General features: G+C 35.4%; 1 protein-coding gene across 4 annotated transcripts in view; it reads right to left on the reverse strand.

Annotated features, from left to right (window-relative positions):
• HACE1 (HECT domain and ankyrin repeat containing E3 ubiquitin protein ligase 1) overlaps window positions 1–25,380 on the reverse strand; it is an 87,391-nt gene extending 62,011 nt beyond the window's left edge. For 2 of the 4 annotated variants that reach the window (XM_081140247.1, XM_081140248.1), the window contains exons 1-6: window positions 25,213–25,379; window positions 18,254–18,308; window positions 17,355–17,444; window positions 16,598–16,702; window positions 11,095–11,170; window positions 5,408–5,539 (exon numbers count right to left, since the gene is read on the reverse strand). In XM_081140247.1, the coding sequence (XP_080996373.1) occupies window positions 5,408–5,539; window positions 11,095–11,170; window positions 16,598–16,702; window positions 17,355–17,444; window positions 18,254–18,308; window positions 25,213–25,288 (534 nt within the window). In that variant the 5' untranslated portion in view covers window positions 25,289–25,379. Of the gene's footprint in view, window positions 1–5,407; window positions 5,540–11,094; window positions 11,171–16,597; window positions 16,703–17,354; window positions 17,445–18,253; window positions 18,309–25,212 lie in introns of all 4 variants that reach the window. The other 2 variants (XM_081140249.1, XM_081140246.1) reach the window with 2 other exon arrangements.
• Between the last annotated feature and the right edge of the window lie 164 nt (window positions 25,381–25,544).

The following is a 25,544-nucleotide window of genomic DNA, read 5'->3' on the forward strand; positions in this document are numbered from 1 at the left end:
TAAGCATGCAAAAGTATACCAACATAAATATTTGTGACTGCTAACTGATTACCTATATTTTTCCAATTATTACAATACATAATTTTAAGCACTACACTAAACTGAAATCATTTTATGTGCCTAATTTAGATCAACAAAATATGATTTTAAACTAATTCGGAACCTGAAATCCCATCCTCCCCTTAAACAACCACAATTATTCTCCTATTCCTAAGTAACCTACAACTGAGGGCATCTTCTTCCTCACAGAGTAAGAAACTGCTGGGAAGGAACCCTGAAGGAAAAGCATTGAAAGGGATTTTCATATGGCCTTCAAGAAATTCTTAGGAAGAAACAACACATTTTCAACAGACTTCATGACCTTTCAAGTGATAAAACAATATCCTGAGTAGAAAACTAATGTGCAAAGCTAATGTTTGGGTCAATCACAGAAGTCATTTAATTGAAGGCAGTGACTAACAAAGACCACCTGTGCCCAATACACTGATAAATTACAAAGTAAGAAATCCAAGGCAGCTCTACTTTATCAATGTCAACGCTCTAAACAACACTGATCAAAGTAAAAAGGAATAGATATTCAATACTAAAACTACAAGTAAAATCTATTATGGTACTATCATTTGCTAAAAAACCAAACAACAACAGAAAAAGGCAAGCATCTTTGTTTCATCTTCTATTGAAAAGAATTCTGGTTATTAACCAGTGTTATTAACCAACAAATTTAATTAAATTTTAAAAATTCTGAACATTAGAAAAAAACTCTGATGAAATGACTTAATAGCAATGCATAAATAACTTAAGCACTAAGAAAAACAGCCAACTCACTAATCAGTGACTAGTTTATATAGGTCTTCTCTAGAAACCTGTCCACATAAAACTATCAAGACTTTGACCTCTTATGTAATATCTAGAAAAAAAGAAAAATTAATATTACCCAGTTGTGTGAAAAAAATCAGAAAAAGGGAACTTTCTATTATTTGCTCAAATTTCCTAGAAGTGATAAAGGAGAAGTCTAACATTAGAATAAAATTACTCTAAACCTAAAAATACAAAAAATATGAAATGTTAGTCTACCCACCTTTGTGCCTCAATGCTAATCCAATTAATGTTTTTGAAAAGCTTTCCGTTAAGCATGGTTGTCCTATAATCTCTGGAGGAAAAGCTTGGAAGCTGGCTAAAAGCTATCCAGAGAGCATAACCTGCTGGGCTGGTGTGCCTCAGTGGTTGAGCATTAACCTAGGAACCAAGAGCTCATGGTTCGATTCCAGCCAGGACATATGCCAGGTTGTGGGCTCAATCCTCACAGGAGGCATGCAGGAGGAAGCCAATTTGATGATGTTTCTCTCTCATCGATGTTTCTATCTCTCAATGCCTCTCCCTTCCTCTCTCTCTAAAAATCAAAAACATATTAAAAATATTTTTTTTAAAAAAAGAAAGTATAACTCATGGACACAGACAATAGTGTAGTGAAGGCCTGGGGGGGAATGGGTGTAGTAGAGGGGGTTAATGGGGGAAAAAAGGAGGACATCTGTAATGCTTTCAACGATAAAGTTTTTTTTTTAAAGATATTAAGAGAGCTAACTGAACATAGGTGAGCACTGTTCCTTAACAAGCCTACAAATTCAGCAAAAAAATGCAGTTAGTTCTATCAAAGATAGTCTATAATACCGGGTCAAAGGACTGCTTTTAAGTTTCAGGAGCTTAAATCTACTCTAAGTAGGGTTCACCTACCATTTTATATGTTTGTGAAGCTTCATATTCAGCTGTATAAATTAAGCAATATAAAACTTATTCTGCCATAAATAAAATTTCTTTTGTAAGTAAATTGAAATTCATCCATATACTAATCCTGCTGTGTACTCTAACTTATGTAAATTGAGACTGAACCATATGACAGTTCTCTAGGGTTTCTAAACTCAAGCTATTCCAGGAAAACAGTAAGCCACTATTTGTGGCAATTCAACACATTAATAAAATTTAACTAAATACAAACAAAAAAAAGGTACCAAAAAGTTCATTCAATACAGACAAAAAATTTGGAGTCAATTATAGCCATGTAGAATAATATGAGGTTTCACTACTCTTTCTAAAAGTGAGATTAAAACTCAAACAACACAATAGCTTACTGCACAAGAGTAAATCAATTAAGGATCCAGAGACTGCTCTCTATACTTTGCTTGCAGAATCACATCATCCATATTAATAATGGCAGTAACAGTATCAATACTATTAGTGCTCTTAAGTGTCTTCCAATGTGTTCACAACACTTTTCTTAATTATGTAATCAGTAAACAGAATATTCCTTAGGAGGTACATAAGGCAGGGGAAGAAAAAGCTGCCAAAGGTTATATAATAAGCCAGCTGAATAATCAAACTCTGGAATGATTTGTTAAATCAATAATGAAAGCCAAGCCATAATTTTAGTATGCTACCACTAATTAACAACTGACCTAAGGAAAGTTATAAAGAAATACATTATTCAGGAACTGTTATGATCATTTCTTTGACCTCATCACTTATAAATAGGAATACAAGTAGTTTGAAATCACAGTGCTATTATGTTCCAAGGACAAATAAAAGACCGGAATGTACTCTTCAACTACCCAAACCACTTCCTTCCAGCAAGAGGATGATGAGACCTTTACCTTGGTTTACTGCTAATGAAACAGAGGCATTATATGAAATCATAGCAAAGATTATTAATTTCTCAGTTATGACAAAAATGAATACACCAAATCTTTTAACTTTAAAAAAATAATGTAAATCTGAAAGGCATTTCTTGTCATTACAGCAAAAATATAGTATTCAATTACAAATTCTACAAAGCTTAGGAGCTCATAGCCAGTTATTCAAAATCATATCATGCCCCTTTGAGATTTACCCTAAAATGAGATCAGATTGGAACTTGGAGTATTTCTTTATCATATCTGTTTCCTTAATTTGAAAAGAAATGATATGCTTTTTAAAATGTTTTAAAAGTTTCTTTCCCCCTCTAAAGTTTTATATTTCATTTTATAAAAATACATAATCAACATGCAAGCTTTTAACCTTAAACATAAACTGAAATCTTGAAACCTATGTCTACATGGACACCAGTTTTGAATACCTTTTAATGACTTTACATAAGAACTGGCTACTTTAAGACATTGAAAAGGCTATTTTCACTTGCCACTAAAATAAGTCACTATGATACCTGAAAAGCATTTTAGACTCAGTATCCACCTTATGGAAAGATATACAAAAGGTTAAAAAAAATCAATAATCCCTAACCTGTAATAACTTATCAGATCTCATAACCCAATAAATCATATCCAACTCAAGATAAAAGGATATGCTTATCTACTGAACTTTGAACACGGACCAGAAATATGTGAGTGATTATGAGACACAGGTAATATTAGCACAACTGTCAACACAGGCTAGAAGATAGACTAATTTTTCAAGATTCCTTCTTGCCCTAATTGAAGAAGGATTAAAGATAAATTCAATGATTCAGAAAACAGTTTTAAACATTCTGTATATGATCCTTGCAGATAATCATAACTGATCAACTATGACAGAATGGAATCTCACTCACTAATACAATCAACCACAAGTCAGGATGGTTTTTTGTACACTTCCTCCTCTACTATATCTGCAAAATCTCACCCTGTAAAACTCATCACCACAGTGAAGTCAGGCTCCCTATAAATCTTCTGAGAATACAATTCTTCAAAGGCATTTGGCTATGAGGAATTTTCCCTTACTTTACCACACCTGCTTTAGGTTGTGAACCATATGGAATATATTATACTTATACTAACTACCTTTCAATAACTTCAGAGGGCAATTCTAAATTTCTAATGCAGTCTGTAATGCATATGTTTTGAAACAAGATTTTCTATGTAATTCTTGCCTCTTCACTGATTCAAGGCAGCTAAAATTAGCTTTTGTAGATCATTTCTAATCTGAATCCCAGTTTTTTCCTACACAAGTTTCTGGGCAACAGGTAGGGTTTGTAATCTTAGAACACGACACTCCACGTATCTGTTACAACAGACAGTGTTTTTATTAAAGTAGATGCTGCTCTGCCCTGTGAGGGCTACCAGCAGGACTCATTCTCTAATATGCAAGAGTCACTTAAAAACCCGGGCCACTCAAGAGTAGAACATTTCAGATAGTTTTTTTATCATACAGAATATTTTTTAAATTTAATAGTCCAGACTCTGAGGAAGTAAAAACTAATGAGAAGGAATACTCCTTGAAAACACTGGGTTAGTTTTCAGATGATAAAAGACAAAAAAATTAAAACAAACAATGATGTTCACAAAAAATTCCAGGTAAGAAAAAAAACAGTCCTACATCCCTCCTTTTATCAAACTCTTATTGAATATAAGATAATGTCAACCTTGGCCTCACTATTTTAAAGAAGTGAAATATTCTGTGAAATGAGGTCATACTGAAAGCCTCTGAACATGCAGGATCCTACATCCTGAACACAGGTTAGGAAGAAAGTGTTTGCAGAGATGGAAACCCAGGATTCCACTAAGAATTCTTCCAAAAAAGAGAAGATTCAAACAGTATACCAAAAAAATAAATATAAACAAACAAATCGTTTATCTTTGTAGTTATTGGTGGTGATTTTTTGTTTTGGGTTGGTCTTTGTTGTTGTTATTGTTATGGTTAGGAAGTAAATAACATTCTATTATCGATAATAGCACATGTGGGGCAAAAACCTGAAAGTAACCAGAAAATTACAGCAAAGCAGAAATTCATCTATAATCTTAAGTTAACCACCTTTATAGAAGGCAGCAAAATTTCCTAATGAGAAAGAAAACCATTAGCAATTTTAAAAGCCAAATGCTTGTACACAGGAATAACAAAAAAGTATTGCTATAAAACAAATGCATGATTTTAGAAATCTAAAGTCAGAAAAAAAAACTGTCATTCTAGTGTTTGCATAATATTCCAAGACAGTAAACAAATATGATAACCCAAGTTGAACTATTTAAGCACTGTCAGTATTCACTTTACTATCTAATCCTAATAACTGAGTCTTAGTAGTAAAAACTAAAAGAAAAAATGAAATAGTTGATAAAACCGAGAACGAAACATAATTGCTAAAATTAAATGTGAACATACTACATTTAAAATTTTAATATATTCAGCTATTTAAAAAAATCTATGAATCAGAAATAAAGTTGAAATCCAAATGACAAATGTTTTAAACAGAATTAAAAGCACTATTTTCTATTCCTTTTTTCCACATAAAATACATTAATCAAAGGTCTGTATAATGCAGAAAATGTTTTAACAAGATTTTGTTTTGATGCTTTATGTTTCCAATTATGCACAGTGAAAAACTTTCCACAAATTCAGTTTTCAAAAATAAGCACATGTAACATAAAGTTCTCACAGCTGAATTTACCGTCTTGTGACCATTCTGGCAGGCCACATGCAGCGCTGTCTGCCCCATTGCGTCCTCAACATCGACGTCACTGACGTGCTGTACGAGGTCATGAAGTAGTTCTGTCCGCCCATTCACAGCCAGCCAGTGTATCTGTGTAGCCATTTAGTTACTTAACATTTATGCAAGAGTGTGTCATATAAAAACAGCAGATAAATAATGATATTACTTCCCAATTGTGAGGATAAAATACACTCTAAAGACTAAAATTAAAATTTAAGCCTATTTTTTTCCTGTATTTTTATATGGGGAAAAATATGCATCAAGATGTAGGTTACACCACCATGTATTTCAAAATCAAGCACTTCATTAAGTTTAGACTTAAGATCACCAAATACTGTGCTTGTTAGATGATCCTGGACTCTGAATAGTTTATCCCTAGAAAAAAGGCACTGAATATTTTTCCTTCCCCAGAAGCAAATATAAGTTAAAAAGTAACTAACACAGTAGATGTCATATTCTTTACATCAGTTGGTTAGAACACCAACTCGATACTCCAGGGTTGCATATTCTATCCCAGGTCAGGCACATACAAGAATCAACCAATGAATGCATAAGTGCAACAACAAAGCATTGTCTCTCCCTCCTTCCCTCTCTCCCTCCCTCACTCTCTCTCCTCCGTCTCTAAAAATCAATCGAGAAAAAAAAAAATAGAAAATCCAATTAGAAAATGGGACAAATGACATGAACTATTGTTCCACATAAGAGGATGAACAAATGGTTAAAAAGCACATGAAAAGATGTTCAACAACATTAGCAATTAGGAAATGCAAACTAAAACCACAAGAGATATAACTATACACCTATCATAATGGCTAAAATAAAAAGCACACTAACAATACCAAATGCTAGTGAGGATGCCGAAAAACTAGACTCCTGTGGGGTTGCAAAATGCAACAGCCACTCTGAAAAAGTTAGGCAGTACATTTGAAAACTAAACATGAAACTGCCATACAACCCAGCAACTGCATGCCTGTGCATTAATTCTAGAGAAATGAAAATTTATGTTTGCACAAAAAACCTGTACACTAATGTCTTATGTTTATAGCAGCTTTATTCGCAATAGCCCCAAACAGGAAATGACCCAGATGTCCTGCAACAGGTGAGTAGTTAAACAGTGGTACATCTACACCAAGGAATGCTAGTCAGTAATATGAAAGAACAAACTATTCGTACACACAGAAACCTAAATCTCCAGGGAATATGATGAGCATACAAAAGCCAATCCCAAAAGGTTCCACATATTATGATTCCATTTAATATAATATTCAAAATTTCAGAAAAGGAAAACAGATTAGTGGTTGCCAAGGGTTAGGCATGGGGTTAATGGGAAGAAAGATGTAGTTATAAAAAAAGAGCAACACAAGACATCTTGGTGGAACTAGAAATGTTCAGAATACTGACTGCAGTAGTGGAACCATGGACCTACACAGGCAATCAAACTGTACAGACCTTAATATACATACACACACACAGGTAAAACTGGGTACAAGTAAACAAGTAAAACAGGACATGAATAAGACTGTATCAATGTCAATATCCTGGTTGTGATAGTGTATTATATTATGGTTCCATAAAATGTGACCACTGAGAAACTGGGCAAAATATACAGGGGATTTTTCTCTATCATTTCTTGCAAGTGCATATGAATCTACAATTATCTCATTTTTTTTAATGTGATTATTAACTACATGAAAAATAAAATGCTTTTTAAGAAAGAAAAGTTAATATAGAAAACAACTTAGCCTATGAATAGTTTTTATTCAGTCAAAAATTAAAACACTGCACAATGATGTAACTGAAATTATGACTATATTGTAAGGGTATCAGGGAAATATGCTTTTACATGATGGGATATGGAAGAGGGGCTGAAAAAGAGAGCAATAATCTTATCTTCCAGAAAGTCAATAGGTGATGCATAAAACTGAAAGAATCAAAAGGTAACAATATTAGTATGTTATCCAGATTTAGGGAAACAAAATTTTTAAATCCATTAAAAATAGCTGAGAGAAGTTGACTATGGAATGAGAATTTTGGAGATTGGAAAATCAAGAGAATATTTTATTTTGGGAGGGACAAGGGTGTCATAAGGTATATGTATATTTATTTGAAGCACAATTTACATGCCATACAATTCACCTATTTAAAGTATACAACCTATAGATTTTTAATATATTCAGAGTTGTGCAATCACCACCACCATCAATTTTAGAATACTTTCATTTCCCCAAGAAAACCCATACCCATTAGCAGTCACTGCCCATTTCCTCCATTTCCTGAGATAGATAAAATATGAATATAGATAGATAGATAGATAGATAGATAGATAGATAGATAGATAGATAGATAGATAGATAGATAAAAGTCACCCTGACTTTGCCACCTGGGTGAAATAAGTCACCATTGACTTCAGTATTTCTTACTGACATTCTTTTGCTTCTCACAGAACCTTCCCTTAGAGGCAATGAATTCTTTGACAGTAGTTGGGGATGGTATTGGCAACAAACCTTGCAAATATTCCATCACTCCTACTGCATCACTTTTATAATTGTGCTGAATTCAGAACAAAGTAACTGAAGTCTAAATACCTCACCCCTAACAACACATATAAGGCAGGAAAAAGTCTATAAACACTAAGGGTGCTGAATGATGGAGCCTTTGCAGACACCAATATTTGGGTTGTTTTTTTGTTTGATCCTATCCTCACCCCAAACTTGACAATGTGTCTTGGCAATATTCAGGATGGGTGCATAAAAAATGTACAAAGTGGTGGAAGAGTGATTTGAAGGTTAAGGTGGGAAGGGCTGGCTCTCTACCACAGGATGTTCTTGAGCAGATCATCTTGAGAAAGAGCACATATAGAACCTGAAGATCTGTAAAGTGATCCCCTTAACCATACATGCCACAGGCCTTTGGAAGTATTCATGAAGCCCCAGAGGTATCTGAATACCAGTCAAGCTCACTGCTCTCTTTCATTTCCAAGCCTTTATCAATTTATTTCACAGAGCTAGAACTCTTCCCCACTCCCACTCCCACCCCAACCACCACTTTTTAACACTCTAATTTCTATTTGTCTCTGGCCCCAGCTCACATTGCTACTTCCTGGGATGCCTCCTCTGATGCCTGATAACCTTGCTATGACTTCCACAGCTCTTCTCCTACATTGACATTCATTACAATGTGTCGCCAATGTCTGTTGACTTTCTTGTTTGACAAGGACAGAGTCAGTGATATTCACTACTCTATCCCCACACCAGCAAAGTGCCTACCTAGTATAGAGTAGGTATTCAAGAAATCCCTGTTGAAAGAACAAATGAAGAAACATGAAGAGTCTTGTGAGGATGACTAGCCTAGAAAGCATGCAGACAATGATTCTCTCCTTTTGGGCTCCTGGCTTCCTAACTGAAGGTTACTTCCATCTCATGAGCGCTTGGCTTACCCCCCAACATGTTTGGTGACAACTACTCAATTCTGTGGCAGCACATTTTCACCATCCCAGCTTCCTTTAGCTGATGGGGTCAATGAGCACGACTGTTGAATTAATTTCACCATGGTGGTCTGGGACAAGGCAGGACTGTGCTTGGTGGCGAGAATAGTACCCAAGAAAAGGAGGCACACCACACCAATCAGGGCCACAGGAGAGAGCAACGAGGTTGATCCCAGGCAGAAAGAAAGTAGAGACGGTTTTTCTATAATAATCCTTATATAATCAAAGGACTCTTTAAATATCCACATGAATAATTTTAAATAAAAATTGATTTTTAAAATTTTTCTACTCCACCTCCCTTAAAGTTCAGAAGGGGAGGAAATTAGCAGATAAAAGCTTATGTGATTAAACAATTATGTTAATACTGGACATATTATCTTGCCTATGCTAAATAGTGCCCTAAGGATAGATCTGTCAGTTCCATAGTTCTATAGCCCTGTGCTAGCTAGCATATCCTTAAGCAACCTGTCAATATTCAAAACAGTTCTCCTTTACAGAGTAGATGGTATTATACTGTTAATATATAACAACATCTGAACTTATCACAGAAATTGTGGATTCCATATAATCATGATTGAGCTTATTCTTAAGTCATTTGGTAAGTCATTCACAGAAAAATTCAAATCTTAGGGAAGCTGTTTTTTTTTTTATGTTGTGCCTCCCAAATCCCCCCTCCTGCCAAAAAAATCTTAAATCAGAAAGGTCTTAAAACCTGGCATGGTAAGTAAATACTCAATATTCTTCTTTATTCACAAATTAAAAGATTCAAAATCTATAAATACTACCAAAGGAAGGTAAAAAAAAATTATTTTAGCATTATTGAAATATAATTGGCAAATAAAATTATGCCCGGCCAGGTGTGGCTAAATGGTTGAGAGTCGACCTAGGATCCAGGCAGTCGGGGTTCAATTTCCAGTCAGGGCACATGCCGGGGTTGCGGGCTCAATCCCCAGCAAGGGGGGCTGCAGGAGGCAGCCGATCAATGACTCTCTCATCATTGATGTTTCTATCTCTCTCTCTCCTTTCCTCTCTCTGAAATCAATAAAGATATATATATATATTTTTTAGCCCGGCCGGGCGTGGCTCAGCGGTTAAGCATGGACCTAGGATCCAGGCGATCAGGGTTCGATTCCCGGTCAGGGCACATGCCCGGGTTGCAGGCTGCAGCCGATCAATGACTCATCATTGACGTTTCTAGCTCTCTCTCTCCCTCTCCTTTCCTCTCTCTGAAATCAATAAAGATATATTTAAAAAAAAAAAAAAAGACATATATATATATTTTAAAATTTATTTAATGTATACAATGCAATGATTTGATATGTATTATGAAAGGATTCCGACCATTCAGTTAATTAATCCATCCATGACCTCACATATAGGAAGGTACAATGTAAAAAATAAATAAAACTTATCTTCTGTCATGAACTTCAAAACAATTTCTCAAAAATCACAAAATTCAATTTAATCTCTACTTCTAAAACGAAAAATGCTTCATTAAGTAATAACAATTTGATTAAAATTTTTTGTTTCAACAATCTCTTCAGAACTATCCCATACAATCTACTTGTAATATCAATGTGGATCAAAAATATAACAACTTATTTTTGAGAGGGGAAAAAAGTGACATGGCAAAATGAACAAAAATATTAGTTTAAGTAAAACAAAAAATATTCTTCTGAAAGAATATAGGCCAAAATATGAACAGTGATGATCTCTGAGCACAGGGAATTCAGGTGAGTGATCATTCCCTTTGTTACCTTTTTTTCCCTTTCTGCCTAACAACCCAATTTTCCTACAATGCTCATATGAAAAGAATTTAACAGGGCGTAATGAAAAACAACTCTTCTACAATGCACTCCTAACACGCCTTAGCAAAGGTGCTCCTAAAAAGTCCCTTGAAAGTCAATCACAAAAGCTAGGGGTATAAGACTTCAAAACAAATGCAAACTCATAAACTTACACAGGAGAAAAAGGAGAAAGACTGAACCATATCCCCTACTAGTAAACACAGCTGAGAACTGCATCTCAAATCATTCTGCATCTTCTTATTACAAAGAAGTAACTTACAGAAACACTTGTACTAACACATTGCATTACTATCACCTTTACTATTATTTTCTAACAAGTATTTTAAGAATCTCATGAAATTCTTAGCACTTACTGCTGTAAGGCCTTCATTATTGCAAATGTTGACATCGGCACTGTATTCTAATAATTTACTCATGCATTTCTTCTGCCTGAAAAGAAAGAGAGACAGTCACAGATAGCTGATACTAGAAAAATAAACAAATAGCAACTATTCTGGACAAAATATTAACTACACTCAACATTAGTTGATGGCACATATCAATACATATCTTCGATATTTAAATAAACACTTTGTGTATTGAAATAATACACAAAGTTGTTTCTATGACTGAAAGATAATAGGATAAAGAAAGTACAATAAATTTTTATGTCACTGGGACAAATTCATCATTCAAAATGCTGAGCAATTTCTAGTGTGCTGACTGAATGTTGAAATAGTGATCTTCATTAGCAAGATAATGTAAGTCTAATGGAAAGGGAATGAATATAGCAGAAGGATGTCTCAATGTTGTATCCTACATTCTTGACTGCAAAATGTTTAAAAGTTAATACTAAGGTGAATTATAAAAACATAAGCACAAAATTAGTAAAATGCATGCATATGCATCCCCCTACTCACTTCATTTTTTTTAATTATTTTTACTGTTGTAAAATACACATAACATAAAATACAGCATCTTAACTACTTTTAAGTGTACAGTTCAGAGGTATTAAATACATTCATATTGTGCAACGATCACCACCATCTATCTTAAGAACTCTTTTTATATTGCAAAACTGAAATCCATTAAAGAGTAACTCCCTATTCCCTCTCCCCCTGGCCCCTCACAGCCACCATGCTACTTTCTGTGCCTACAATTCGGGCTTATTTAAGTACCTCATGAAAGTGGAATCACACAGTTGTTTATCTTTTTGACTGTCCTAATTTCACTTGGCATAATGTCGTCTAGATTTATCCATGCTTTAGCATATATCAGAATTTCCTTCCGTTTTAAGGCTGAATAATATTCCAATATATGTATATACCACATTTTGCTTATCCATTCATCTGTCAATGGATACTCAGGTTGCTTTCGTTTTAGCTATTGTGAATAGCTATGAACATGAGTATAGAAATATTTCTTCAAGATCCTGCTTTCAATTTTATTGGGTATATACCCAGAAGTGATATTGTTGAAACATATGGTAATTCTATTTTTAATTTTTTGAGGAACCACCAAACTGTTTTTTCAGAGCACCTGTACCATTTTACATTTCCACAGACAGAGCACAAGAGTTCCAATTTCTCCACATCCGCACCAACACTTGTTAATTTCTGTTTTGTTGTTTTTTTGATAGCCATACTAGTGAGTGTGGATTAGTGATATTGAGCACCTTTTCATGTGCTTAGTGGCTTTTTGTGTATCTTCTTTGGAGAAATGCCTCTTCAAGTCCTTTGCCCCCTTTTGAACTGCCTACCCATTTTATTTTACTCACAATGTTTCCTTTTAGCCTAATCTATTACTAGTCACTATTCAGTATTCATCTCATTGTCCCCCTTTCATTAAATAATGAAATTGAAAATTCATGCTTTGGGAACAAAGTGATATACATGTATGTGTATATAATACTGATTTTACATATATGCTTTGATTAAGGAAATATAATCCATGGCATAAAAGTTTATTATCTAGTTGAGTAAATAATTATATACATTAAAAATACACAACAGTGTATGTGTGACAGTATATTATGTGTAGTATGTTATGTAGTACAGTATATGTATTATGTATATATATTAATAATATGAGTACAGTATCTACATATATATGTCATATAGAATATTTAGTACAGCTCAGCCGGGCATGGCTCAGCGGCTGAGCGTCAACCTAGGATCCAGGCAATCGGGGTTCAATTCCCGGTCAGGGCACATGCCCGGGTTGCGGGCTTGATCAATGACTCTCTCATCATTGATGTTTCTATCTCTCTCTCTCCCTCGCCTTTCCTCTCTCTGAAATCAATAAAGATATATTTAAAAAAAAAAAAAAGAATATTTAGTACATACAGTATATATGTATATATATCATTATTTACTCAATTAGACCATAAATTTCTTCATGCCATGGATTATATCATATTTCTTTAACTCAGTACTTAGCATAGCTAGGCATTCTCTATAAAACTCAATAAAACTTTATTGATTATTAATTATTAATCTTATAAGTCAACAGCTAAAAATTTTGTTGGATGAATAAATCTTTTATAAGAAAAGAACAAATTCTTTTTCTTGCTTTGATTTTTGTATCTGAAATCAAGTTAAATATCATTAAAATCAGAACAATTAAAAAAACAGAAGAAAATAACGCTCTAAGTAAACTTACAAGTTCAAACATTTACAAAATTCCTTCATCTAATGGTTATGAAAACCTTCGAAAATAAATCTTCAATAATCATAAGACAACAGAACAGAGGGTCCTAGTAAAACAAATACACTGTTTAAAATATGTGTGCGTGTGTGTATGTGTCTGTACCCATAATTGCTGAATTTATAAAACCTATTCAGGGGCCTCTCCTGGGTTATTGGCCTATTGCCAAAATAAATACTTAGGTGGAAAGGGGCCAATGAAATATTCCCCAAGAAGTGTTTAGGGCAGGGGCCATTCAAGAAAAATAGCAATCCATGACATTCTTCCTCTCAACAATGAACTGCAAAAGGTACAGGGCAATACGAGAGAAATATATCCTCTTTTTCTTACTTAACAATAATCACTGCTATTTTCCAGAACCTGAGATAAGTCAAAACAACCCACTAAATGAGCACCTATTTTGCTAAAAATTGAAACTAAAATATTAACTAATACATGGGCTCTGCCCTTTATGAGCTCACAATCTAGCCCAAAAAAATAAAGAAAAAAATTATGTTTCAAATCTGACCAATATGAAGCCTAAGGATACACACAATAATTTTGACGCTTTCCCTTTTAATATTCTCATACAATTGTGAGCAATGCTGGATCCTCCTGTGCAGGAAGCAACTATTTTCCTGCTCCAATATTGCAACAATTATAGGAAGCTTATGGTAAGCCAAATGACAGGGACCTGTCATCCAAATGCTCTGTGGCAGCTTAATGAGTCTTCTGCTAGAAAGGAGGGCAATTCAGTACTAATGCACCCAGCACTAATGGGTAAAGAGAGAAATGCTAAAGCAGGCCACTTGACAATGATAGCTGAGGAAACAAAACAAAAAACTAACCCCAAAAACCAGATGGACCAGCAAAAGGGGAAAAAAAAACCCTATTACTTATGCTTCAGTCTATATACAAATATGAACTCATAAAGAAATTTAAAAGGCTATTTCTGAAAACGTAAGAAGCTACAGGAAGTAACAAGTATTCAAGTTGCTTAGCAAACATTTATTGAGCACCTCTAAGTTGTACAAGGCACCCATTCAATAAATACTAAAAAGCAAACTGATGTTACATTAGGGTTATGAACTCCTCTGATTCCTTTCCTCCTCACTGACTTGCCATGTGAATCACGCAGTACCTCTTATATTTCTTCATCTTTAAAATGTAATTGTTTCCAAGTTAAATGTTCTCAACTCCCCCATAGAAAGATAAATATATGAGTTGTGGGGTGATGGTGTTAATTAACTAGATGGGAGGAATCCTTTCATAATGTATAGATCTGTCAAATCACTGCAATGTATACTTTAAATATCTTACTATTTGCCAATTATACCTCAACAAAGATGGGGGGGTAACAGTCTCCTAAATGACTGTCTTCCTACTACATTGTCAGTAAACATTTTAGGCCTGCTGTGTGCCTCTTCATTTACAATTGTTGAAACTGAGTACTGAGATATTTTCCTATATGCAACTTTTTCAAAGAGCTTTGTCACTATCCTACCAGCATTACGGGTAAGGTATCTAGATCTGAGATGAATTCAGCAAGGAAATCAATTGCTAAAATTTATTCTATGATTTTTGGGTGTGACACCTTACAACATATCTAATGTGGCCAAAAACAACTGTTTAATCAGCAAGCTATTACCTATACTAGTTCATATGTTAAATCAGGAAACAGGGAAGACCGGATAGGGTCAAAGGACTATGCCTTCCCCAGTCCAACCTAGACATCACTAAGGTTCTTGACTTTTTGGTTTCACTTTAATCCTTTATGCAAAAATTTGTCTCAGATTTGATGCAGCAGACAATTTTAGCCCCACATCCCTAACTAAAATCCCAGTTCAAAACAGAAAACAAAAATATGTTCAAGAGTGATCAAAAGAAGAGACACATGGAAATATGCTTTCATAAAGAAGTTTTATAGCATCAGAAAAATGTTAATAAGGTCCTCCAACTCAGAATCAAAAACTGCTTATTTTCATTTTGAACATAATTCCAACCATTTCTGTCTGGTTTCTCACTCCAAGAGAATTTTAAGAAGTAAAAAATAGTGGTAGAGACAGACATAGAGATGTGATATCTAAAACTTTTGACAGAAAAGGAGAAGCCCATAAAAAGTATAGTAGGATTTAAAAACAGCACACAATAACATAATGATGTTCATAATGATGACCAGAGTAATCAAGAAAAGGCAAAAAAAGATTCACATTTTGGAAATACTACTTTCATAATGGGAAACATATGATTTACTAAAAAAAATTAAAAGGGGGGCTAGCAAGCACATTATTTATTGAGGAAACATTTTATCATAGCTAAAATGAAAAGCAGTTTTGGCACTAAAAGGAGTAATCTACCCTTACTGAGAAAGCTTCCTCTATGCGCTGGCTGGTGTGGCTCAGTTGGATGGGCGTCATCCATGCACCAGGCTCATGCAGGAGGCAGCCAATCAATGTTTGTCGCTCACATGGACATTTCTCTCTCTCCCCCTCTCCTTTCCTCTCTCTCTAAGAATCAATAAAAGTATTTTTTTAAAAACAAAAAAACTTTCATCCTTAAAAATAAAAAAGAAGAAAGCTTACTCTAATACAGCTCATTCTTAATTACTATGAATAAACTGGACTTAATAATATTTAGTCTGGCCCTGGCCAGTTAGCTCAGTTGGTTAGAGCATTTACCAGATACACCAAGGCTGTGGGTTCAATCTCTAGTCAGGGCACATACCAATGAATGCATAAACAAATGGAACAATATATTGATGTTTCTCTCCCTCTCTCTCTCTCTCTCACTCTAAAATCAATGAATAAAAATAATAATATTTACTCTGTATTTAATTCCATAAATAAAATTAACTGAATGAGCAATTTGGAAAATACACCATGGAATAAAATGTGGCAAAAGATTAGCAGGAAAAAGGACACCAAAACAAAAAAGGTGAAAATTATCCTTTTCAGAAAATAAGATATCATTATGATACAAGTACAAATGAACTTCAACAAATATATTTTCAAGAAAAAAATCATTAAACAATTTCATAAATTATTAAATGTGATAGTTACTTAAAAATTGAATATAATGACCTAAGACCCTCTTCCCAAGACCAACACTGAATGGGGAAAAAAAAATCAAATAAAGGTAGAATTACTTGAATAATAATACGACTTAATCTACTTAAGGAAACAAAAGATTTACCCATTTCTAGCTGCCAAATGAAGTGGTGTACAGCCTGAAATATCTTGATAGTTAGGATTTGCTCCCTTCTTTAACAGCAGAACCAAGCATTCCACAGATCCACAACTAAAACAATATTAAAAACAGATCGGATACATTCAACAAACAGCCAAGCTGACATAGCTTAATTAAAGAAAAAAAAAACTCTATTGAACACATTATTTTTGAGGTCCATATTAACTTAAAATCTGACTTCTATCACAAATAATAAATATCCTCTACTTTAAAACACAGGGTGGGGCAAAAGTAGGTATATAGTTGTTCATATGGAAAATAATACAATAATTTATAAATAATAACACAAGAATAAACTGTTTCACATACTCACAACTATATAACTAATTTGCCCACCCCTGTATAAAGCCAATGACCATGTGCAGTTAGCATATAAAATCTCATATAGGTTGGATAAAAGAAAAATTTCAATGAATGATGTATCTCTGAAGAACATCCAGGAAAGACAATCCCCATGCCTAGCCTACTCTGATCTAGAAAAAGCTAAGACAGTAGACAGGAGACTTGAGTCCAATCCCAAGGTTGACTATTTAGATCAAGAATATAAGCATAGCACAATATGTCCTTAACATATAAAGATCCACTCAGCTGTCTGTTCTCATTTCTCTCCATAAATACTGTGGGCCAACACTGATTCAAAGCCTACTACTATATTGATCATTACTCTAGACCAGAGTTTAATCCAAAATAGTTTTAATCTTACTTTGCTGCAATGTGAAGCAAGCTTCTTTTCACTCGTCCAAATGCATAATTAACATCAAACTTTGAATTTGATAGTAGTTCAGAAACAGACCTATGCAAAAGAATATTAAGAGTTGATATGTTAAAAAATAGTTTTAAAAAACAAATAGCTAAACTTAATAGCTCTTTAGTTACGTTTACCAATTATTTCAAAGGTTCTGTTGCACATAAACCAAAAAACGGGCAGTTATTTAAGCATGCACAGCAGCCAGGAAAGTATCACCCAAAACCCAACTGCCCTGACCAATAAACTAGTGCTGAAGGTTTCTTTGTCTGTGCTCTGTGTGACCTGCTCTGAGGACACCTAAGTAGCCATAAGCTCTCCTAGATTCTAGAAAAACAAAGAGAATAGGGATGGCTGCTCCTCTGCAGAAAGTTGAGTCCATCTATATTAATTTTGGCCAAATAAGAAAAATCAGAGACAAAAAACATGTTTTAATTATATCAGACAGGAAATTTAAAGCAAAAGACTTGTTTCAAAATTTAGTTTCTCTTCACTTTCTTCTTATTACACCAAACTACCCAATGGCTAACCACAGCAGAGCTATCTGCTGTAAGCGTAAACCCCTCATCCCACAGTCAGATAACTGTATCTTATAAGACCCACCAAACACCTGACTCAATATCTGATTATTCATTTAGAAAATCTCTTACCATAGGATGTTAGAAAATCTTGTTTCTTAATTCACAGACAGAAAATTATAACAGGTTAAATAACTTGCCCCAGGACAACATCTGTGTCCAAACTGTCTGTACATATGCATGGGTGTGCGGGGGGGGGGGGGGGGGGGGTGTATGTACACAACATTGAGATAAACTTATACTTCTCAAAACATAGAAATTTGTGAAATAGGAACTCACCTGTGTTGATCAGCCATAACCATTGGCATTAATGTATAAACTGCAGTTTCATTATCTGAGTAAAAAAAAAGAAAATTCATTTATCTCCTACTTTATTCAAAGGGTGATCCTTAAGACTATTTTAAATTTTCTTAACTCCACACAAAAAGTGAGAAGAGGTGAAAGAAGGTTAAGGATAGTGCAGAATACCAGAGGTATTGCAAAATTTGCAATAATGCAGAATTTTTTATCCCCTCTAATGCTCATCCCCTCTACATCACCATAAAACTGCTTAGCTTCTACATCTGAGGGAAAAATTAGAGCCCTAATATTTTCTGTACCTTTAACAACTAAAATTTCTTTTAGTTTCAAAGAGGTGTTCATCAATTTCATGTTTTATCATACTTATATGTACTTTGTGGGAATTTATAAGAATATATGGGTATTAAAGCTATATATGGTAAATAATTTTAAAAACATTAAATATACATAGTTCTTGCTTCTTGCCAATACTATAACAAAAGGAAGTATTTTAGAAGCTTTTATGAAACAGCATTAAAGTCTTACTTTTACTTATTACTTTTAACTATTCACATCTTCATTTATATCTTTTACAGAATAAATTCATACAAATGATCCAAAAGAAAAGGTTTAAGTCAACAACATCTATGATGCCATGTTATACTTATGTACGTTTCAGCTAGTGTTTGAATTTATTTTTATTTATTACTATTGGTCATTTCTCAGTTCAATGCATTTTAGAGGTTTATGTTTTTTAATAAGTTATTTACAAAGAAGTAACCCTGACAATTCCCATTTAGCCCCTAAAAAGTTAATACCAAAGCTAACATTAATGAGTTAAAGTCTGAGGAGAAAGAGAACGGTTGTATAGTATCAAAGTATCTCCCAAAATAATCATTAGTTACAGAGGAAAAATAGTAAACTTGTAGTGGAGAACCCAACAGATAGCACCTAATCAAGTGACAAAGGGTAGTAACATCACCCAAAGTAATACACATTGATGTCATACAGCCCCTAATATGATCCACCAAGAAGGGCAACATCTCCTTTGTAATATTCTTGCCAAAAATGCATAAACTTAATCAAGAGAAAACATCAGACAAACCCAAATTTAGAGGAATTCCTCAAAACATCTAAACAGTACTCTTAAAAATCTCAAGGCCATTAAAGACAAGGGGAGATTGAGGAATTAGTTTGGGGAAGGCTACGGAAACATGACAACTAAATGCAATATGGTATCCTGGACTGGATCCTCAAACAGAAAAAGGACATTAGTGGGAAAACTTGTGAAATTCTAATAAAGTCTATAATGTAGTTAATAGTATTACACCCATGTTAATCCCTTAGTTTTGATAGCTGTACTACGGCTGTAGAAGATATGAACATTAGGGGAAGTTAGGTAAAGGGCTTATGGAAACACTGCACTATTTATGCAACTTTTCTGTAAGTCTAAAATTGGTTAAAAATAAAAAGTTTTAAAAAAACTAAAAAGGAGGGAAATTGTTATCATTAAAGGAAAGTTAAGAGATGAATCAACCAAATGTAATGTATAGACTTTGGATACTGACACACCAACTGTAAGAGGATATTTTTGAGAAGGGAAAACTAATTATAGCCTGGGTATTTGATGATGATAAAAAAACTGTTAATTGTGTTAGGTCTAATAATGGTATTGCAATTATGTTAAAGAAACATAATATATATATTTAGGAATATATATTGAAGTATTTAGAGGAGAGAAGGAAATTTTTGTTCATTATTTTACTATTTGGGAGTATGCACATGAAAAAAATTCACTCCAATCAACATTCACAAGTTCAACATGCAGATGCAATAACTCTTTCACTATAAAAATAAAATACCAAAGAATCCTATTAATTAACACCAACATGTTTTAAGCTATTATCTTAAAGGCACTGTTCTAAACACTTTACATGGATTGTTTCTTTTATCCTTACAACCACCTCACGATATAGGTACTATCATTATCCCCATTTTACAAATGAGAAAACAGAAGCACTCAACTACAGTAACAAGCTAGATGACAGTGGCATTAAATGGCTAGAATTCAAACCTGGCTGATTCCAAAGTCCCCATAATAAAAATCTTACAGTGTACCCAGTATACACTACAGACAGTAACCAAAGGTCTAAAATACAAAGTGTACTCTTGGTATGTGCAAGACACTGTAATATTTTCTTTAATGATGACTAACTACTAAATTGTTCTCATTAACTACCAGTGAGTCACCACCAGGAATTGAAAAACACCGCACTAAGCCTCTCTGGGCACGGTAACATTTTTCTCTCTTGATTTTTTAAATTAAATTTATTGGGTGACATTGGTTAATAAAATTATATAGGTTTCAAGTGTACAATTCTATGATACCTCATCTGTATAGTGCATTATGTGTTTACCACCCAAAATCAAATCTTCTGTCACCATATATTTGACCCGCTTTACCCTCTACTACCTCCCACTATCCTTCCCTCTGCTAACTACCACACTGTTGTCTGTGTCGTGAGTTTCTCTTTGTTTCTCTTGCTTGCTCATTCCTTGCTTTGTTTCATATCCCACATAGGAGTAGGATCATATGGTTCTTGACTTTTTCTGACTTATTTCACTTAGCACGACATTCTCAAGATCAAACCATGTTGTCACAAATGGCAGTACTTCATCTTTTCTTATGTTTGAGTAGTATTCCATTATATGTATGTATGTACATCTTCTTCATTCAACCATCTATTTGGGGACACTTTGGTTGTCTCCATGTCTTGGCCACTGTGAACAATGCTGCAATGAACATAGGGGCGCATATATCTTTGCAAATAAATGTTTTCAAATTTTTCAGATAGATACCCAGAAGAGGGGTTTCTGGGTCATATGGTAACTCTATTCTTAATTTTTTGAGGAACCTCCATACTGTTCTCCATAGTGGCTGTACCAGTTTACACTCCCACCAGTAGGTAATGAGGGTTCATTTTTCTCCACAACCTTTCCAACACTTGTTATTACTTTTCCTGTTGGTAACAGCCATTCTAACAGGTGTGAGGTGGTATCTCACTGAAATTTTTATTTCCATCCCTAACAGCTAGTTAAGTTGAACATCTTTTCATATATCTATTGGCCATTTGTATGTCTTCTTGGGGAAAGAGTTTGTTCAGGTCCTCTGCCCATTTTTTTTTTTCAACTGGGTTTTTGTTTGGTTTTGTTTGTTGGGGGGGGGGTTGGTGTTGTGTTGTACGAGTTCTTTATATATTTGGGGTATTAACCCCCTGTGGGAGTTGGTGTCTGCAGATATCTTCTTCCATTCAGTTGGCTGCCTTTTTGTTTTGCTGGTGGTTTCTTTTGCTGTGAGGAAGCTTTTTAGTTTGATATAGTCCCATTAATTCATTTTTGCTTTGACTAACATTCTTTATATCTGATATAACACACACCAAATAAAAATCTGAATTTCTAAACCATGACAATTTCAATTAACTAACTCCATAATCAGCAAAGTCATAAACAAGAAATACCTCATTTGTGAATTGAAAGTTATAAATCAATAAGGACATAATTTTAAGTGAGCATAAGTAAGTATCATAAGGTTCACATGGGTTTTATTTATAGGGTGTTTATTTAGCTAAAATTTAGATGTAGATCTTATTTTTTAAGTCAAATCTAACCTTAAAAAATATAGCTCACATACATTAAAAGGTATGAGGAAGTAAATATAACCACAATTATGATACTAGAAAGAGACTATCCAGTAAATACTATACTAAGAACAGAATATAACTCAAGTGCTTCCTTCTCTACTCTCACAAAGACACTTCGGGTACTAGATATATAATTTAAGTTTTCAGTGATAAGGAAAGTTTTATCTCTCACTTTATCAGATATGTTGGCCATTTTTATTGACTGACAAAGTTTCAGAACTCAACAACTTAAAAGGAAAACTTTCAAAAACAGGGAGTTGCTCAGCCAGGCATGACTCAGCAGCTTAGCGTCGACCTAGGATCCAGGCGATCAGGGCTTGATTCCTGGTCAGGGCACATGCCCGGGTTGCGGGCTCAATCCCCAGTTGGGGGTGTGCAGGAGGCAGCCGATCAATGACTCTCTCATCATTGATGTTTCTCTCTCTCTCTCTCCCCCTCTCCTTTCCTCTCTCTGAATTCAATAAGGATATATTTTAAAAAATAAAAAATTTTTAAAAATTAAAAACAGGGAGCTCAGATTCATTGTGTTATATATATACAATTTCTCCTCAAACCATCAAATGGGAGTGATTTTTTTTTTAATTGATAATTATCCTAATCATTCAAATATATGCTAAAATGGGCTCAAGTTCTATTATTTTATTATATGAGCTACATTCACTGTAACACAGTAGTTTAAGACTTTTTCCACATAAGCGAACAATATAAACCAACTTTTTAAAGTCCACTGAGAATCCATATCCTAAAGTAACTTCTTTCCCTTCACTCCTCTCTCATAAGAATATTCCTATGGCAGCCCTGCCAAGGATGACTCAACAACCTCTACTCCTTCCATTAATTAGTGGCAATACTTAGGTTTTCATCATTGCAAGGAGATATAAATACGTTCTCTTAGTATTCAATTCAGTAAATCAAATATCTGCAGTTTAATCCTACACAACAATTTTAGAGTAAAAGCTGATTTAAAAACTTCCCAACCTGAATGTGTTCCAATTAGATGCTTATTAATGAATTCTAGCAAAGCAAAATAAATAGGACTAGTTATTAAAATTTAGAGAGATCTCAGAAGTTCTATTCATCCTTTAAAATGCATAAAAACAGGATAATCTGGGTTTTTATAATTAAAATGTCACATACACACACACACACACTTGAAAGAGCCAATCTCAGAGAGTTCAAAAAGATCCATCAGAATTTAGAGAGAAAAATAAATTAAAGGAACAAAATGAGCACAAACTTACTATAATCAAAGAAAAACAAATGTAAGAAAGATGTCACTTTTGCCTAACATGGGAAAAAGTTTTATTTTTAGTTACTCTAGTTTCCAGGGCCTCTCAGATTGTTGGTGGAACCTTCCAAAGAGTAAGTTGAGAGGTGGATACTCACAATTTTTAAAATGTTGATATAATTAGATCTATAATTCTTCTTTTACATATTAATCCTAAGGAAACATTTATAGATACAGATTAAGACTTTAGAAAGTATTAAGCTGTACCTCATAACTATCATAAAAACAAAAATTAGAGTCTATATTTTTCACATATATTCTATGAAATCTTACAAAGTCATCAAGCATATTTAAAGATATATTTAAAAGGGTGTGTTTTCTGAAAGCAAAATAAAAGACTACATATGCAGTATGATCTTAATTTGGTAGAGAAAGAAATAATAATGGAAGGAAATAAAGAAAGTAATTGTTTATTAAGGGGTGGCAGAATAACAAAATTTTTTATTTTTCTTTCGTTTCAAAATTTTCTACAATGAAAATATATTACTCCTTTTAAAACTAGGAAACATTAATCAAATTCTAAATCATATTTTTATTTAAAACTTTCAGATTTAAACTAGGCAATACAAATGCCTGTGTCAATAAAACTACATAGCCGGGCCAGTGCGGTTCAGGGGTTGAGCACTGACCCATGAACCAAGAGGTCACTAGCTGTATTCCCGGTAGGGGTGCTACCGGGGTTACAGGCTCCATCCCCAGTTGGGGATCCCTCTCCCTTCCTGTCTCTAAAATCAATGAAAACATATTTTTAAAAAATAAAAATAAGTAAACCTCCACATGCAGTCTTCTTCATCAACCTATATCCATATGACTGGAAAATGAGTGAGCGCAACACTTAAAAATGAACTCAAAGGTGGAAGTTGGAAAGAAAAAAATTGAAGCTGGAATTCTAGTGACTAAAATCAGGATTATTTTCAGTCAACTACTTCATACTAACAAACTATCAAGTACAAAATTACTGAGAAACATTGACCACAAGTCATCCGTAATCTGAATCTTAAGTAGAGACTAGAGAAAAAATTTTCAATGAAATTACCCCCACCCAGACCCGCATTTCTTTGATGACTCCCTCCCAAGGTCTCCTTCCCAATCCTACCAGTCACCTCTCCAGCAGCAATTCAAATAAAGGTGTTTGTTTGTTTTTTTTAATGAAATTAGATAAACTAATGCAATGCATTTTTTTAAAAAACCTCACCAGCCATGATCCCTAACCCTTCCCTCACTTGGGCATACAGAAACGAAAGCGTCTGGGGCCGCCTGCCATCTCCCACCGCCACGAAAACGTCTGAATTCACGAGGCTGCAAACAAACCGGCTTTTATGACTAGCATTTCACCTGTCCTGAAGGAACCCTGAGACACTGAACTAAAACTCAACGGCAGGGGTCCCGTCTTCCTCCTCGGTGGAAGCTCCCGAGGCCCCACCTACGCCTGACGACTGGAGAACCAACAGACAAGCAGGCGGGCGTATTAAAGAGAGGTGTCAACACGCACGCAGACAGGATTTTAAGAGTACGAGTTGGACATCTGACACCTCCTTTATCTATTGTCAAAAATACAACACGGCTCTACGCTCTCAAAAAAACAGGAGAAAGACTGCTCACCCCCTCTGCAGCCTGACTACTACTATTGGGGGAGCATCTCTACCCCGGCGAGCGGCGACGGTCGATGGCCCACAGCCGCAGCTTCCGGAACCTGGGTCCCCGCCGTCCGTCGGGACAGACTTCGGTCTCCCGTGCTTCTGCCACCAGCGGCCCCCGCACTGCCCCAGCCCTTCCCGCAAACGCCCACCTGCCTGGGCGGGGGCGACGGGTGCTCGGGGGTCCCAGCCCGGCCCCTCCCGGCTCAGGAAAGTCAATGTGGGCATTTTGTCAGCTTTCGGTTAGTTCTCCCGCCGCCCTCTCCAGGGCCCGAGCTCGCCCCGGCCCCGGCCGCCCCCGGGCCCCGGCCCCAGCCGCGCGGCCCCGCTCACCTTCGGGCAGCTCCACGGTGCGAGCGCGGCGCAGCGAGCGAGTCAGGCGGTTGAGTTGCTCCATCGCTCTCTCCATCCTCGGCGCGCCCCCCGCGCTCCCGCAGCCGCGCCGGCCGCCTCCGCGCCGCGCGCCCTACATCCCGCCCCGCCCCGTCTGCGGGCGGAGGGGCCGGCCAGCGCCCGGGGCTGCGGGGACCGCTCGGGGCCGCGTTCTCCGTCCGGGTCTCCGGGGTTGCCCGACAGCCCGCCGAGGAAACACCCGCGGCCGCCGCCTCCCGAGCTCTTCCGGCCGCGCCGGCTCTTCCCTCCCGGGCGCGCGGCCTTGTGGGAAG

The sequence above is a fragment of the Miniopterus schreibersii genome (assembly GCF_964146895.1).
Source record: "Miniopterus schreibersii genome assembly, chromosome: 6".
NCBI lineage: Eukaryota > Metazoa > Chordata > Mammalia > Chiroptera > Miniopteridae > Miniopterus > Miniopterus schreibersii.